General features: G+C 42.6%; 1 protein-coding gene across 1 annotated transcript; it reads right to left on the bottom strand.

The window, feature by feature from the left end:
• Positions 1-245: 245 nt before the first annotated feature.
• On the bottom strand, positions 246-12,352 carry LOC123762351 (uncharacterized). The gene is made up of 8 exons (XM_069327616.1): positions 12,072-12,352; positions 9,883-10,314; positions 9,213-9,757; positions 8,168-8,929; positions 6,869-6,985; positions 6,173-6,440; positions 5,732-5,915; positions 246-3,775 (listed from the first exon to the last, which is right to left on the bottom strand). Exons 1-8 carry the CDS (start codon positions 12,217-12,219, stop codon positions 3,631-3,633), a joined length of 2,601 nt encoding a protein of 866 aa, XP_069183717.1. The 5' UTR covers positions 12,220-12,352; the 3' UTR covers positions 246-3,630.
• Positions 12,353-15,955: the final 3,603 nt, after the last annotated feature.

The following is a 15,955-nucleotide window of genomic DNA, read 5'->3' as shown; positions in this document are numbered from 1 at the left end:
GCACAATTCTAAAGATGGAAAGAGCATTATTTATCCCTACATACAAATATTAAAGCATATGTGATTTATATGAAATGTGCAACATTAAATGTAGATACTAACTGCATAATAGATATATTTTCTAAAAACCCGAGTTGTAATATCTTTTGAACAGGTCATAGTTATAGTATTTTCTTGGTCAACATATGTAATATTGTTTCTTAGTGTACTGTAATAAGTATGGTTAGGGTAATGAAACAAACCAGTTTACAAATACACTGTATTTACTGTAGGTGTATATATCTGACCGTCACCGTATCATATCATCTGTGCTGTTAATTTTACTGTAATTCCTCACTTATACACGACTATCATGGAAAACAACTAGTCTGCATTACCAGATTATCTTTTTATTCGCAAAATTGCAGAATATGAATGAAAAATAGGTGTTTCATTCAGTCTCTTCATTGACATTCAGTCTCACATGAACAATGTTAGCTGAATAGTGTATTGTGTTTGTGAAACAAGATCAGGGTTACATTACTCCCGAGAAGAATGGTTTGTTATTTAAAATTAACAAATACTGTACCGTAATTTTATTAGGAGTCTGATATGAGTCCATTTTATTGAATAGCCCATAATGTATGTAAATATAATTAAATCACCTTTCTTCATTATTTATATGAAAACCAAATAAATCTAACAGTAGGCTTATATCTTTTATTATCTTTAGTGGGTTAAAGATAATAAACCCATTACATTATCAGATTTGCATTGATACGAAACAACAAATCACATTTTATGGGTTATGCAAGACTTGAATTAGGATCTAAGATGTCCCAAACCCACATGCTACCATTTCTCCATGAAGAGTTATAATGTTTAGATATAAAGAATACTCATTATCATTTTATTTGTATTTGTGACTGATGGCCCACTCATTAACACACCTCATCAACAGTCTTTGTAGTGGAGAACAAGTTCTGTGCATTACCTGAAAGTGAGGTGACTTGAGAGAAGTCAGCTCGATGAGAAGGAACCCGAATCCTTCGGTGTAGATATCTCTGATGGAGCTGGGGAAATGCAAGCCGAATTCCAAGGGAACCCTTTCTCACAGTCGGATCAAAATAGAAAGCTAGGGCAAATGTGATGTGGGTGACATAAAACACAATTGTAAAAGGGAACGGGAAAAATAAGAAAGCAAGCATCACTTAGCATAAGCATGATGCAGAGCACACTGTCAGAGATTTCATGCCCACGAGGTCATGGCCAGGTGAGTGAATAAGGGTGTGGAATGGCTAGGACCCTGGGTGACCTGGGGTAATCAGGCACAACATGGTAAGGCTCTTAACACTGTGGCAACTATTGCTTGCACTATTACCTTTGGATGCTTGCACTATTACCTTTGGATGCTTGCACTATTACCTTTTCTTCAAGCAGTTGCTTTTTATGTTGTGCTAATGTTTTTTGGTAGCTTTTTTCTCAATTTTGGTTTCATCTCTGGATCCCAATAGGCAAGGATGAATCTTGAAAGCCTGGTACATCTCCCTAATAATTCAGGTATCTAGTTAATAATTTGAAATGCCTGAATGAAGTAGTTTACAGAGGGTCATTGTGTAGCGGCTATTTTTTTTAATAGAAATTGATGTTAAAGCCACCTATAATAAGTTGTTTGTGTATTTCACAACATATTCCTAGAGTTTAATATTAAACAAATTACAGAATACTTATTAATTAGCAACTTGCTCAAATCAGATAAAAACTCATAGATTAACTTTGGACTCAAACCTTTAACATGTAGTACTGTTCTATCAAATATTTATCACCTTTTGTTGAAATGCTACTCTGGCCTATCTCATATATCACATATGGTGTTGGTACAACATAGTTACACACACATGCCATAAGAATACCATACGTATCATATGTATGATATGGTAAGGTAATACCATATGGTAAGAGTACCATAAGAATAAAGGAGACTGCAGAAGCCATAATGGCCTGTACAATTGAGCTCCTAATTACCGTATATCCATCAGAACTCATTTGTATACATGTCTGACTGCATAGTTACTCACATCAGAGAGAGTGTGTGTGTGTATTGTGTGTTTTGTTGTGCTTTATTAGATATTTAAAGATTGCAAGATGCCCATTAGTTAATACAATGAGGGTTTAAAGGTTATGAACTTCTTGGAGCTCCACTTCCGGACAGGAACCGCAGACGCACCAGGCGTTTCCCCTCTGGATCGCCACACTGAGACGCTGGAACAAGAACCTGGCAGCCCTTGGGTTTCTGGTGATGTCAATGAGCCTGGAACTCAATTCTTTGAGAAATTCCAAGGCGCTTCTACCCCGGGGGCAATGCGTCTGAGACACTATGGGAACAAAGGTGTATTGACCTTCCAGTCGCCTGTACTTGATTGATTTTCCTGTTCACATGCTTGATCTTTCCTGTTCACCTGCTTGATCAGCACCAAAGTGTATGTAGGCGTCAGCGAGGGTGGATACACATGTGTAGTCCCACACCTGCCCCTATTCCAGGGGTATACTGTGATGCCATCTGGGCGAATGGCATTTCTACACAGGTAGAAATTGAGTGCCCAAATGAGCCATAAAGACATTAGAAAGTTTTTTTTAGTGTCAGAGTAGTTAACAAATGGATTGCATTAGGAAGTGATGTGGGGGAGACAGACCCCATACACAGTTTTAAGAATAGATATGATAGATCCCAATAGGCTCAAGAACCTGTACTCCTGTTGATTGACGGTTGAGAAGTGAGACCAAAGAGCCAAAGCTCAATCCCCATAAGCACAATTAGGTGAGTGCACACTGTACTAAATATTTTAATTGGTTTACTGGAAGCACCAAGAGCTGACAACAATTACTAACTTGGAACAAGACTTTATAGGTAAATAACTTGTGGTGTTGGTGTGAGGAGAAAGCTATCAGCACCAAACTTTTTTTTTATTATTTACCCGAGGACCACCATGGGTAGTGGCATCAATAGGGACAGTAAGCCTGAGGCTCAACAAAGGTTTACGCCCCTCTTCCCCCATAATTCCATTATCTTCCACTTGTTCTAATTGCAACACCCCACACTTTATAAAAAACATGCCTTGCCGCATTTGTTTCAGAGCTGCAAGCTCTTTTAAACTTTTTCATAGATTATTTTCATTTTTCTATGCAAAAACGTATATTTTTAATTACTAAAATGCTAGTGTTTTCAGGATTTGAGATTTCACACTTTGGCTGTAGCCATGAATTTAAATGAAATTGTTTACAATTTGTACAATTACAAAATGTACAATTACAAAGGTGTACAATTACAATATGTACACCTTTGTTCTTCACACAGTGGCGTTTAGTTCAGTTCATGTACCCACAGCTCATCCTGTTAGTAGTAGGTGACAAGGTTAGAGGCATATAATAATGGGCTTAAGACCTGAAACATAAACCCAAGTTACATCATTAATGAGCTAGTTACATAGTTTGATAACATATACATCAACAGTTCATTCTGAGTTTATCGAACTAATACCAGCATGACGAATTTACCATATTTCCAGCCAAGCCAAGATTGACCAAATATATACAGTATATCTGGTCATTTTTCCCAGCACAACAGAATTTCGCCCATGTTATTTTTCCCCCTCAGAGAGTGATGCCTTCCTTCTTGGCTCTCTTGACCAACCAGTCGTCTTCGCAGGGATCGTCGTCTTCGTGGTCGTCCTCAGTGCTATCAGCCATGTTGAGGTCGAGAGTGTGGTAGACTCTTCGATGGGTTCGCCAGTTCCGCCTGCAAGTACTAGATTTGAGTTTGCACTGAAATTACTAGCAATGATTTGTGTTGTTAGGGGAGAGCCATGTTGTGGTAGAGGGGATTGTGATGGTGTGTGGGGCTGTAAATGTGGTTGTTATGGTGGCTTTTGTGAATGTGGTGGCTTTTGTTTGGTGTGGTGTAATAGTGTAGTGGTTGTGTGCAGGATGTGTGGCAATGTTGGTGTGGTATGTTGTCATTTATTGGTGTTAATGATGCAGACGATCAATCACAATAACGTGGCTGAAGATATGATGACCAAACAACTACAGGGGGGTGGGGGTAGAAATAGCCTAACCTACTCTATACCTTTGAGATGTATTTTTTTCTTGTCTCAATAAACATACTTGAACTTGAACTTGAACTTGACCAAACAACACACACTAGAAGATGAAGAGACGGCGATGTTTTCGGTCCGTCCTGCCAACTGAAGACAGGGTGAAGAACCCATCCTTCTAGAATTATAGTACTCAGAGCAACTACTGTATTTGGTCTAACGTATAAAAATGGACTGTTGCAGCCAACGTGTAATATTCAGGTTTTGTAGTATTAATTGTGTAGAGGGAACGAAAATAAAAAGACAAAAAAACAACATTCCTAGGCCTAGTATAGTACAGCCGGTTTCAGTTGCAACCCGTTCTCGCACTTGCTTACAGTCAATATTGGCTTATTTAATAAGTGCATATGTGACATACTAATTGATTGTGAATATTTTAGTTTACCTTGAAAAGTTTCATAGAAAACACCGACCTCACCTAACCTTCTTAGTATGTTAAGATAAGCATCTTATTGCTTCTTATTTACATTTATTACTTAACCTATCACGTCCATTCTCGACCCACACTCGAGGGATCCCGGGTTCGATTCCTGGCCTGGATAGAAATGGACAGGCACGTTTCCTTTCACTTAATGCACCTGTTGGCCTACCAGTAACTGTGCACCCGGAAGTTAGATAACTGGTTTGAAGGTTGCATTCTGGGAAGGGTCAGTAGGTCGACCTTGAGGGTCCTTGACACGTGCAATGTTAAATTGGATTCTTGTATTGTGATTTGTGTATGTGTACTCACTGAATTTGTGCCCCCTTTGAGGGACTTGAAGTAAAGGGGGGTAGAAATAGCCTAAGCTACTCTATCCTTTTGAGATGTATTTTTTTTTTTTTGTCTCAATAAACATACTTGAACTTGAACCTTGACACAAGTCTATAGTGTGTGCGTATACAAACGCCCTGACTTCGACAAAACAAAATATGTGTACTATATTAGGCTTAGAATAGCTTGTACAGGTTAGGTTAGGCTCTTTGAGTGCTAACTAAACACAAAACTATAATGTATAATATTAATTTATATTTAAGACGAGCATAGCTTTAGGGGTAGATTCATTCTGTGATGAGGTATACCCGATATTTAGTTTATCGTAGAGAGGTATTTACAAGCAAAGCAGTGCCAGTAGTAGAAATATTAACATTAACAATAATGATACTAGTTAGTTTAGTTCATTTATTATGCACCCCATACCCATCTTGTCACATCTATGGTTCATCCAATACTGATACTAGCAAATGAACACTCCACAAAAATTCAAAATTCAAAAATTCAAATGTTTATTCAGGTAAAGTACGTACATACAAGAGGTTATACAAAAATTGATAGACTTATAGATAGAGCTAGTACATACAATGCCTAAAGCCACTATTACGCAAAGCGTTTCGGGCAGGAAAAACATTAAAGACTAAAACTTAATACTAATTGAGATTAAAGTATAAAATGTGTTGAGGACAAATAAAAATAAAAAAGGGGGGGGGGACATGGCAGAAAAAAATATCACAAATACAATTAGGTCGACTAATTACAAGGGCCGTGACGAAGATTCGAACCTACATCCGAGAGCATCCCAGACTCCTAGCATACAAGAATGGCAGGAGCGCCATGACGTTACCTGGTGATGATGGCTGTGACACCAACGGTGGAGGCGATGGTGGCAGAGATGAGTGTGGCGTGTAGAAGGAGTGGCCGCACCGTCTGCCCCGCGCCCTGTACACCTGACCCCCACACGGCCGCCCCCACGCCCACACCAAGACGCCAGCACCACCACGACGCCCACGCCTCCCGCTCCTGGTCACCTGGTCCCAACAAATGCTTATGATAATCTCTAATCTGCAGCTCATCCAAGTAAGCAGTTCTGCTCAGAGACGTTATTAATAATTTTGTAATGCTGTGGTTTCATATTAATGTATCACCCCTGTATCCTACAAATATCCCAAATACTATCTAAATAATATCATATTATTATTATTATTATTATTATTATTATTATTATTATTATTATTATTATTATTATTATTATTATTATTATTATTATTATTATTATTATACTTACTAACGGTGGCGAGAAGTAGAGAGTTGTTTTTGACGGCGACCCACATGAGCGCCAAGCCACAGCCTAATCCAGCGTGGGAGACGACCACTAGGCCAACGTTCTCAGACGCCCACATCACTCCGAAGTGAAGCATCACGCCCACGCCGCCTATGCCCATGGTTCCCTGCAGCCCCCAGTGGGACATAATCCATCGTTGGGTCTGATGAGTCAGGCCCTCCGAAATGAAGGTGACAGCAAGCGCCGCTGCCTGGGCCACCATCGCCGACCCCTGGAACATTGACGCGATTGACCGACATCTGGTGGATTACCGGTGAAGCACATCAATTATTACTGCGGACCCGTCCATCTGTAAGCCTAGTCAGTTATTTGCATAACGTGCATTCATGCAATGAGAAGCTCTGACATCTCATTGACTAGGTAAATACATTTTACTAGGTTCGAAAGTAACTTCGCCATGGGATGGCCACCGAAGATGGAATTCAAACATTATCACTGATCCATTCAAGGTTCCACCTAACGTTTCTATCCTTACTTACCACTACTGCCACGACTACTACTACTATTACTGCCCTATTATCACTGTTAATAGTATTACTACCACCACTGCTACTATTTCTACCACTACTACTTCCCCTGCTTCTACTTCGAGCCACGGATGAGTGCCAAACTGAACCTATGGATATCGCTGCTGCTAACCTGCGAGGTCATCTCCTGCAGGAGCCAGATGCTGAAGGTGAAGGAGAAGGCAGCGAGGCAGCCGTTGGCCAGCACCCACGAGTGGAAGGTCAGACGCCGGAGTCCTTCTCGCAGGACCTGGAACAACACGACGTCCCTTAGCTCATAAGGCTATAATGGTTCTTCTTAAATAACTTAAAAGGCAAGTCTGTGGTAACGAGGGCATTACAGTCATTTCTGCCTGACTATTATACGTTAAATCTATTATTTATATTATGTACCATACAAAATCATGTATTTAGATCATCTTATGAAGACTAAAGATTATCCCAGTGGATACAATAATCAATAGTAACGTTGAATCAACGTTACTCTTGGATATTGTACCCACTAGGATATATTTATTGTCATTATTAATATTAAGAGTAAAGCTAACCTGGTCAGTTTTATATTAAAGTTATTGCATTTAAAGATTCTCTCACTATACTTTAGATGTTATTAACTAGTCTTGCTTTCACTATACTATAAAGTTATATCATAAAGGTTCTAACCAAGCGTGATTTTAGTCAGTTACTTGTGTACAAGTTACTTGTGCTTATGGTTCCCCCATTTTTCAGGGACAGGAAGCCGGTTAGGCTTATTGACGTTGGCCTAGGGCCCTAGGCAACGTCTGACCATCCCTAGGATGCAACCCACAACAGTTGTCTAACTCTTAGGTACATATTTACTGCTAGGGGAACAGATTCCATCGAGTGAAAGGAAACATACTCGAACGTCTTCGTCCTGCACGGGAATCGAACCCGAGACCTTTCGGTTGCGAACAGATTTATTCAGTACAGAGTATGAATAGCATTATACTGTTATATAGGGATGACTTATAGCAGAACTCTTTGAAAGTATGGTGCTACTGTATCAGTCTACTGTAGGAGTTTCTGGTGTATTTGTGGGTGAAGTCACATTACAAAGGGTACGATGGTTCTGTAACTGTATTAGCCTTGAGGTATGCATACTGCCTAGTTACTTAATAATGACCATAGTAATGTGTTTTTATAGTACAAAAGTCTATAGATTTTTTGTTGAAGTGATGTTATCATGTGTTTTTAAGTGATGTTATTGTCTTCGATGTAATCTTATAACATTATGTTATCACGTGTCTCATATGAGGTCATAGTCATGCTGTCTCATAACATGGTAATAGCGTCATACTGAACATGTCATTGACTAATCTCATAACATTATGTATATGGCAGTTTTATATAAGATGCTATTGATGAGTTAAAAAATATAAAGACATTGGCAATTTAGAGGGTAAGGACTGACCTCATCGTCGAGGTAGAGGGAGAGAGGGCGGCGGGTCCTGGGAGGGTCCACGGAGCCGTAGGGGACAGGCACCAGCAGCAGGACGCCCAGGGCGCACAACACAAGCGCCAGGTGCACGCTTGCCAACCCGCCGTACACGCCCACCTCAACACCCACCATGCACGCTATGGTGGACAGGGCTCCACCCATCAGGAGCCACGCCCCCGAGGTCAGCAGCGACCATGACTTGTGACTGGCGTAGGTACTGAGGTGGAAGGTGTGAGTGATGGTGCGCTGCAGAATGTCGTGGCTGACGCCACCTTCGTCGTAGCCGTGGGAGTAGCAGTGCCAGAGCTGGGCCACGCTGGCCTCCACTCCTGCCCCCAGAAACCCGCCAATAATTATAAGTACCGCGACACCCATCTTCACCCCTATATCGCGGGCCTCACTTTCTGACGCGCTCCGCGACTCCTCTGAAACCCCATCCCTAGGGTTTGTGTGAGACTTTGTTATACTCCCATCATTATGACTTACTGGACTTGCTGCCGTGTTAGTGTCAATATCGCCGGCATTAGCGTCTCCTGTATATAAAGGAAGGGAACGACGGCTTCGTTGGTACACCTTCTGTGGGTTGACACCTGAACTAAATTCCGTGACTCTCCTGGCTTCCTGATTCATCAATTTGGCTTCGTGGAGGGGACAACCACGGGCGCAGATCACTGCTGTACGAACGTGGACGGTCTCTTGGATGAGAATGATGCCGTGAGTCCTCCCTCTTGGAGTCTGCAGCAGGACGTGTGCGCTTCATGATATCATCTGGTGGGAATATAATGGGCGGTGGGGGGACTTGGGGCAAGATGGAAGACTCGTAAGGATCTCTGCCTTGCCTGCTGCTACTGCTAGGAGTCTCCTTAAGCCAGATATGTTTGTCGGTCTTGACTGGGATTCCCTGGACTGGTCTGGTTATGTGGTTCGTTTGATCGACGCGTGTCTGTCGTGGAACTGCGACTTTGTTTAACCAGTTCTTGGGACTCCAGTGAGCGCTTCCTAAGCTGTTAATTATTGCCTTGGGAGATTTTTTGTGGTCAGAAAGTACTGGAAAATTACTTTCTGAATACTTTCCAAGCAAACGAGGTTTAGAAAGTAAGTCTTCATTGCGATCGGGACCTGACAATCTTACTAGAGAAACTTCATCTCCTTGTTGATTGTCGCTGTAATTCTCGTCATTATAATCGCCATCGTCGTCTTCTGAGTCATCAGCTTCACCAACTTCCTTTTGAGGTGTGTCATTGTCAGTCAAATCTCCGACATCTGCCCGTTGGTCGCTATTATCAGGGTTGTCTGGCAGTACTCCTGCTGTCGTCTTGGTGTGGTCGGCGCTTTTCCCAGAGTCATGTTGCCGTTTTGAGGTTATTTGAGTTTTATGTGAAAATTCACTCTTTGCATAATTATTGGAACTGCTTATAATGTTTGTGGGCCATAAAGTGGTGAAGGTGTCAGTTACTTGTTTATTTTGTGGACCTTCAACCGTTGTCGTCACTGGAAGAACCTTTGTGCCCTTCCCTGGCTTTATTTTGGTGCCTCTGCGAGTCTCATCTGTGCTGGTGTCCACTGTACTTGACAAATGAGGGTTAGATACCTCAGGCTCTGTAGTTGTGGCGCGGTTGTAGTTCGTGAGTGTTGTGGCAGCAGTGGTGGTGGTGGACGATGTGATAACGGAGGGAGTCTCAAAGGTCATAATTGCGGATGTTGCAATGTAGTCACATTTTGTGTTGTTTTTGTCAGCACGATGATGCTTCCGTTCTGGTGAACCATTGATGAAGGCAGCAGCTCCGTGTCTGATGTTGTTGACGATAATAACGGTGTTGATGGTGATCCTGGTGGCTGCGGTGATGACGATGGCTGTGAGATAGTGGTAGAGATCAATGATGAAGAGGGTGGAGAAGAAATGGAGGAATATTGGTAGTAGCAGGAGCCAAGGCGTCTTACCGCCTGCTGCTGCTGCAGGAGTATCACAGCAGACACATGCAAAGCGGCAGCAGAAGCCAGCAGCAGGAGAAGCAGCAGCCGACGTACGGCCCCGCTGCGGGTCTTCCTGACACCCGTCAGACACGCTATTACACCCAAGCTGGAGGCCAGGGTAACAAGGCACGTGACCACGCCCACACCTGAGGCAAGAGGCGTCATTACTGACATGGACACAGTTAACAGGGTCTATCCACTCTCCATAATGGACACAACAAAGGTTCACAAGACAAAGTCAGACAATAAATCAGTTGAACCAGAAAAAATAATATGCTAGGTCCTGGAAACATGTACAGCAGAACAAAGGTCTTTAAGGCGTCCTAGAAAGAAAAGGGAACATACGAAGTGTAAAAGATGGAGAATATCATAATACTGAACAAATGAAACGGAAGACTCAGTTACAAGGAAGAATCACAAGTGGATAAACCACACGAGGAGCAGTTTGTACTCGAGTCTATAAAACCTTGCTTCGAAGTCAATTTATTTTTACAACGGAGCGACGGAAATTATTGAAATGACGGAGAGACAGCCGTGAGTCCTTAGATCTAAAGAAGCATCGTTATTAGCCTCATTTATTTGGCCAGTGTACATGTATGACAAGCTTGTCATTCATATAATATGTATGTGTAAACTGGCTACCTGTCCCCCGACACAATTTATTATTATACAATAGATGGGAAAAAAGACATTGGTAATATTGATGGGGTCAAAATGTAAGCATCCAGCAAGGTTCTTGTGGGGTCTCCTGAAGAAAGAAAAAAATACTACAATGAGCACCAAAATCTAGACACTGAAAATCATGATCCATATACAGGTTCAAAAAAATTAAAACTTGCTACGACGAACAATTATTAAAATCACGAAACTGATTTCAAGTACATCAACGTGTATCAAAAGATAGACAAGTAAAACTTCATTACCCCGGCTACAGGAAGAACCAGAGACATACTTACTTAAGTAATAAAAAGCAAAATGGAGGAGAGATGTGAGAAGCCATTTTTCTCCGAGTAGTGCACAACTGGAGAGAGTTGAAGGATGAGGTGGTGTGTAAAAATCATCGATGAAGTATAGGAATACAAAATGTTTAGCAGGGACAGGACTAAAGAACATGGGTGGGCAGGACACACACACACACACACACACACACACACACACACACACACACACACACACACACACACACACACACACACACACACACACAAGATGGAGGGGCTGGTAATCCCATAACAAAGAGTGGTAAAAAGTGAGCCACCTGGCAGGCAGAAGCATCGCGGGTACACACGGGCACGTCAGAATAAGATAAACACAGATGCACCAATAATAAAATAATCAGTAGCACAGAGAATAATATGAAGATGCGAGTCAGTGAGTATCACTGACACGAAGGTAGACAGCCACGGTGACATTGGCAGCGAGGCTGATATAGCTGGAAGCGCACGAAGTAAGGGTGACAACAAAATGTAACACAGAACCTAGGGTGATATCGAAAGGTGACACAAGTAACTAGTCTAGCAACCTGTCCTCTTACTGAATACGCTGCACTTATTCGCTATAGACCTTAACGTCAAAACTGTGGTGGTTTAGGTAAATTAAAATTACCTCATTATTGACGGCTCGTGGGCCTAATGATTATTGGCTCTGGTAGGTGGGTGGGTTGTCTAGATGCAACCCGTTCTCGCACTTGCTTATAGTCAATATTGGCTTATTTAATAAGTGCATATGTGACATACTAATTGATTGTGAATATTTTAGTTTACCTTGAAAAGCTTCATAGAAAACACCGACCTCACCTAACCTTCTTAGTATCTTAAGATAAGCATATTATTGCTTCTCATTTACAATTATTACTTAACCTATACCCTTAAGAGACTGGAGGTAAGGACAGTTAAGGACTCACCCTGAGCAGAGAAGCTAGCAGCCTTGAGGATGAGGGGCGTCCAGGGCAGCAAGACTCCTTGACTTCCCGTCAACAAAAAGAGGAAGGTGTTCACACGCCACGTTCCCTTCACGCCCTCGTCCTCCCCCTTACCCACGCCCGAGCCCATGTCGCCTTGATTACTCCCAACGCTGCCACTTGGGCGCTGCTGTGTCGCGGGAAAATGCTCTTGGAGTTCTCAAAAGGGCATGGTTTTGGGCAGGGAAGGTGTGAGGTATTGACTGGTGGATAGGTCCAGCGGGCCTGGTGAGGGACGGCGTCTAACCTGACGTCCCGGGTTGTCAGGAAGAATCACTTTTGTCTTCAAGGTCACCCAAAGAATATATTAACACTTCTGATGGGTGTTTAAGTTGGCAGACTTTATCTGTAGTCTCTTTTGGTTTTCCATTAAACTTTCAACACAGTCCACAGAAACTGAAAATAATTTTTGTTGAAGTGCAATGGATGCTAACACACACACACCCAGTAAATACAAGCATTTACATAAGACTAACAAAAGCACTGGACATCTCAGAGGCAGCGGACAGTCTGTGCTGTAGTTTATCCCGTTTATCTGTTGCCTGTGCTGATCACAGCACTCTGACGCCACACCAACACTCCACAAAACAATACCTGTACGTTGAACAATTAACATATTTATATAAACACTTTTCGAATAATCTAAAATCAATAGCAAGTGCTCTGGAGAGATTGCCTTGAAACGTCACTTTAAGTGCAGTCTAAGGGACAACTTTGCATCGAAACAAGTGTCTGTGCGCCCCGCCATGGTATCACCGGACCCCACACTGGTAGAGTCCCTCACAACGCCCCGCTACTAGGGACGTGTTCACTGATGTATACTTCTATGCCACACCATCCTTGTTGACATTCCTGAACATAAGCACAAGAGTTCCAGGGAGACTATGACGTTACAAAGCCTGGTATGTGTAGAGTGAGTGTGGATGTGGCGACATCTGATCAAGTTGTGAGGTCCCTCCCTGAGTCCTGGCGTGCTATCTCTCCAGGAAGTCTCACATCCGCGCTTTGATAACCCCACCAGTCACATGTACTCCTCGTCACCCCGGCGTACGTACAATGTGCACTAGTCTATGTCGCTCTATGTGAGGGAATATTTTCTGTAGATATGGAAATGACCCGGAGTAGACAGGGGTAAGGACGGCGCTAAAGGGTCAGACGGGGACTGTCCTGTCTGACAGGCACATTATTGCTGTGTATCTCTTGGTCCCAACTACTCAAGTGCACAAATGAAACGTCGGAAACTACACTCACTATGGAGACTGGTTTTGCCTTCGTGAAATGTCAAGCTTCCTGGCAATGGACAACATTAACAGTATCGAAGTAAACTGTATATTTCCAACTATATATATTTATTCATTCGTGTAATATGTTCATATTTTGGTAACAGCATTCAGTCATCTTTACAAGGAGACCATTTTATGCCGGCTGTCATGCACATCTCTACTTTTAAAGTGTGCTCCAGCCCCGAGCTGTGTAAGGAGGGAGGGACAGGGTATAAACAAATCCACAAGGGCCGTGACGAGGATTCGAACCTGCGTCCGGGAGCATCCCAGACACTGCCTTAATCGACTGAGCTACGACAGGGTAAAAGGGTTGGCTTTAACCCAATATCAACAGTCATTTCGCGTGGTCACCCTACCAGTTACTTGACAGACTCAAAGGAGTTTAACCAACTGGCCGAGTAACGGGTGCATTATTATCTGTGCAGTGAGTCCTGTGCAGGACAGACCACACTGCACTCGTGCCACTAGGTACTCCTTTAGATACTCACTAGATACTCCTACTAGATACTCACTAGATACTCCTACTAGATACTCACTAGATATCAATTACACAATTTTTGTCATAAGGTTGTACATAAATAACCTATTCATAGTTCCTAATCAAGTGAAGCAGTTTTCATTATAATGAACTTTTCAATGAATGTGATTGGTAATAAGCATTGGGAAGAGTACAGGCTGTAGACAATCACCGCGCTAGGAAATGTATATGTTTATCTCTCAGAATGTTCGGTAATACGTTTATTGTCTGTGATGTGTGTCTATGTATGTATTAACACGATGTACTGAACGGGGTGAGAATAGCTTGAGCTACCTCATCCCTTTGTGTGTATTTTACCTCAATAAACTTATTTCAATTTCAATTTCAGTCACCGCGCTGGCGCCATCTATGGTTGTAGATAATAGTTCACCGCGTACATTACACGGCTCATCAAGGACTCTCACCACCACAATAGCCATGTAAACAACTTCACGTGACAGACAGCGTCACATTCAAGCGGTTATTGGCAATCATCTGAAGACTTATTTACCATTATTGCAGTGCCTCTGGATGTGTGTAGAAATTCGGAAGAAAACAAAAGAGAGGAGAGAGGAGGAAAGGAAGAAAGGGGGAATAGTAGGAGGATGGGAGTAAGTAATTATCAAAAGAAGGCACCAAACCGGGAAGGCTATAGGAGGATGGGAAGCAGACAAGAAACAGTGGTGGACAAGAGGACTGTTGGGCATAACAGTAGTTTAGAGTGGGCACCAGCTGTATTGGGCAGGCTGCTCCTGGTGGCGGGAGACACTGGTCCACCAGGAGTGGGTCACGCCAGACACACGGCTGGAGCCATGACATGTATGGTTGGTACATCCTTTGTATATTGAAATCCCAGGTTATTAATACCGGTATTACCGCCGGATTAACTCGAGATTATGTTCATGTATTCAGTGTACTGTGATTTAATGACCGTGGCCTCATGTAGTCAGAGCAGATAGTCCAGTATAAATTTATGTAATTACCATATATAAGGGATTGCAAATTATGATGACAAACATTTTTAGTATTAAGATAACTAGCAAGGATCACCCCCCCACACACACACACATCTTTCACAAGCCTTGAATCTTTCCACAGTAAGGCCACTGACAACTTAATCCGTCAAGTAAATGCGTGTGAGCCCGTGTGTGTGCGTGCGTGTGTGGTGTGTGCGTGAGTTAGAATATTCAACAAGAACCATGCGTCACATGTTGGTAGCGACGTGGCTGGTGTCAGAGGCGGTGCCTCTTGCAGGCAAAAACCACACACTGAGTACATGCTGGTTTAGCAACGCGGTACTTGATTAATGAAACAAAATACCGGGTAACAAAACGGACGTGGGCTCGCTGGATTGTTTCAAGCGTAGGTTAGATACGTAAATAAATGAATTTAGCTTGATATAATAAGAGCTGCGGCGTATGGCCCAATTATATAGTTTCATATATTCTTTTTATAGCAATGGCGATCATTATGTGATTCATTTCTCTCATAATTTCCACTGTTGCACATTTGCAACATGTCTACAGTGACGTGCGAGAAGCAACAGCACTAATCGAGCAGCGCTGCAGGATAACAGGAAATTGATCTTTACTGTAGAGTACTGAAGCAATGGGACAGCCTACCTGCTGACGCCTGGCGCCTGTCTTTGATAATTACTTACATGCTGACGCCGACTGAGAAAGAATAATGCTGTTATGTATTTGGAAATCTACCTGAACAAATTCACCAAACACAGCAGAAGCTGAGGTTTAGAACCATCGGCGCCACAGCAAGTGAGCTGTTGGGAGATGGTGGCTGATAGGCCAGTGGTCCGTCACTGTTCCCCACCTGCGTTAGTTCATTTATTATGCACCCCATACCCATCTTGTGGGCGATAGTGGAAAGTGTTACAGAGGCACACAATGGGCTCAGGGACTGAACCCAACAATTCATTTATGCAAGTTACAATCTTGACGAGCTGGTTACAAAATTCGGCCAGCGCGCACTGCCGTGGCTGGCAGTCTCAATGTCAAACCATCGGCGTAGCG

Source organism: Procambarus clarkii, chromosome 2, assembly GCF_040958095.1.
Source record: "Procambarus clarkii isolate CNS0578487 chromosome 2, FALCON_Pclarkii_2.0, whole genome shotgun sequence".
NCBI lineage: Eukaryota > Metazoa > Arthropoda > Malacostraca > Decapoda > Cambaridae > Procambarus > Procambarus clarkii.
The sequence above is the reverse complement of the archived record's forward strand: the minus strand, read 5'-3'. Positions and strand labels throughout refer to the sequence as shown.

Bases quoted from the DNA above. Each gene is read 5' to 3' on its own strand.
- LOC123762351 (XM_069327616.1), bottom strand. From the start codon at position 12,219: ATGGGCTCGGGCGTGGGTAAGGGGGAGGACGAGGGCGTGAAGGGAACG. The intron at 8,930-9,212 runs GCAATAATTAAC...GTCCTGCTGCAG, and splicing joins ACCACAAAAAATCTCCCAAG to ACTCCAAGAGGGAGGACTCA. The intron at 6,441-6,868 runs GTTAGCAGCAGC...TCAATGTTCCAG, and splicing joins TGCAGGAGATGACCTCGCAG to GGGTCGGCGATGGTGGCCCA.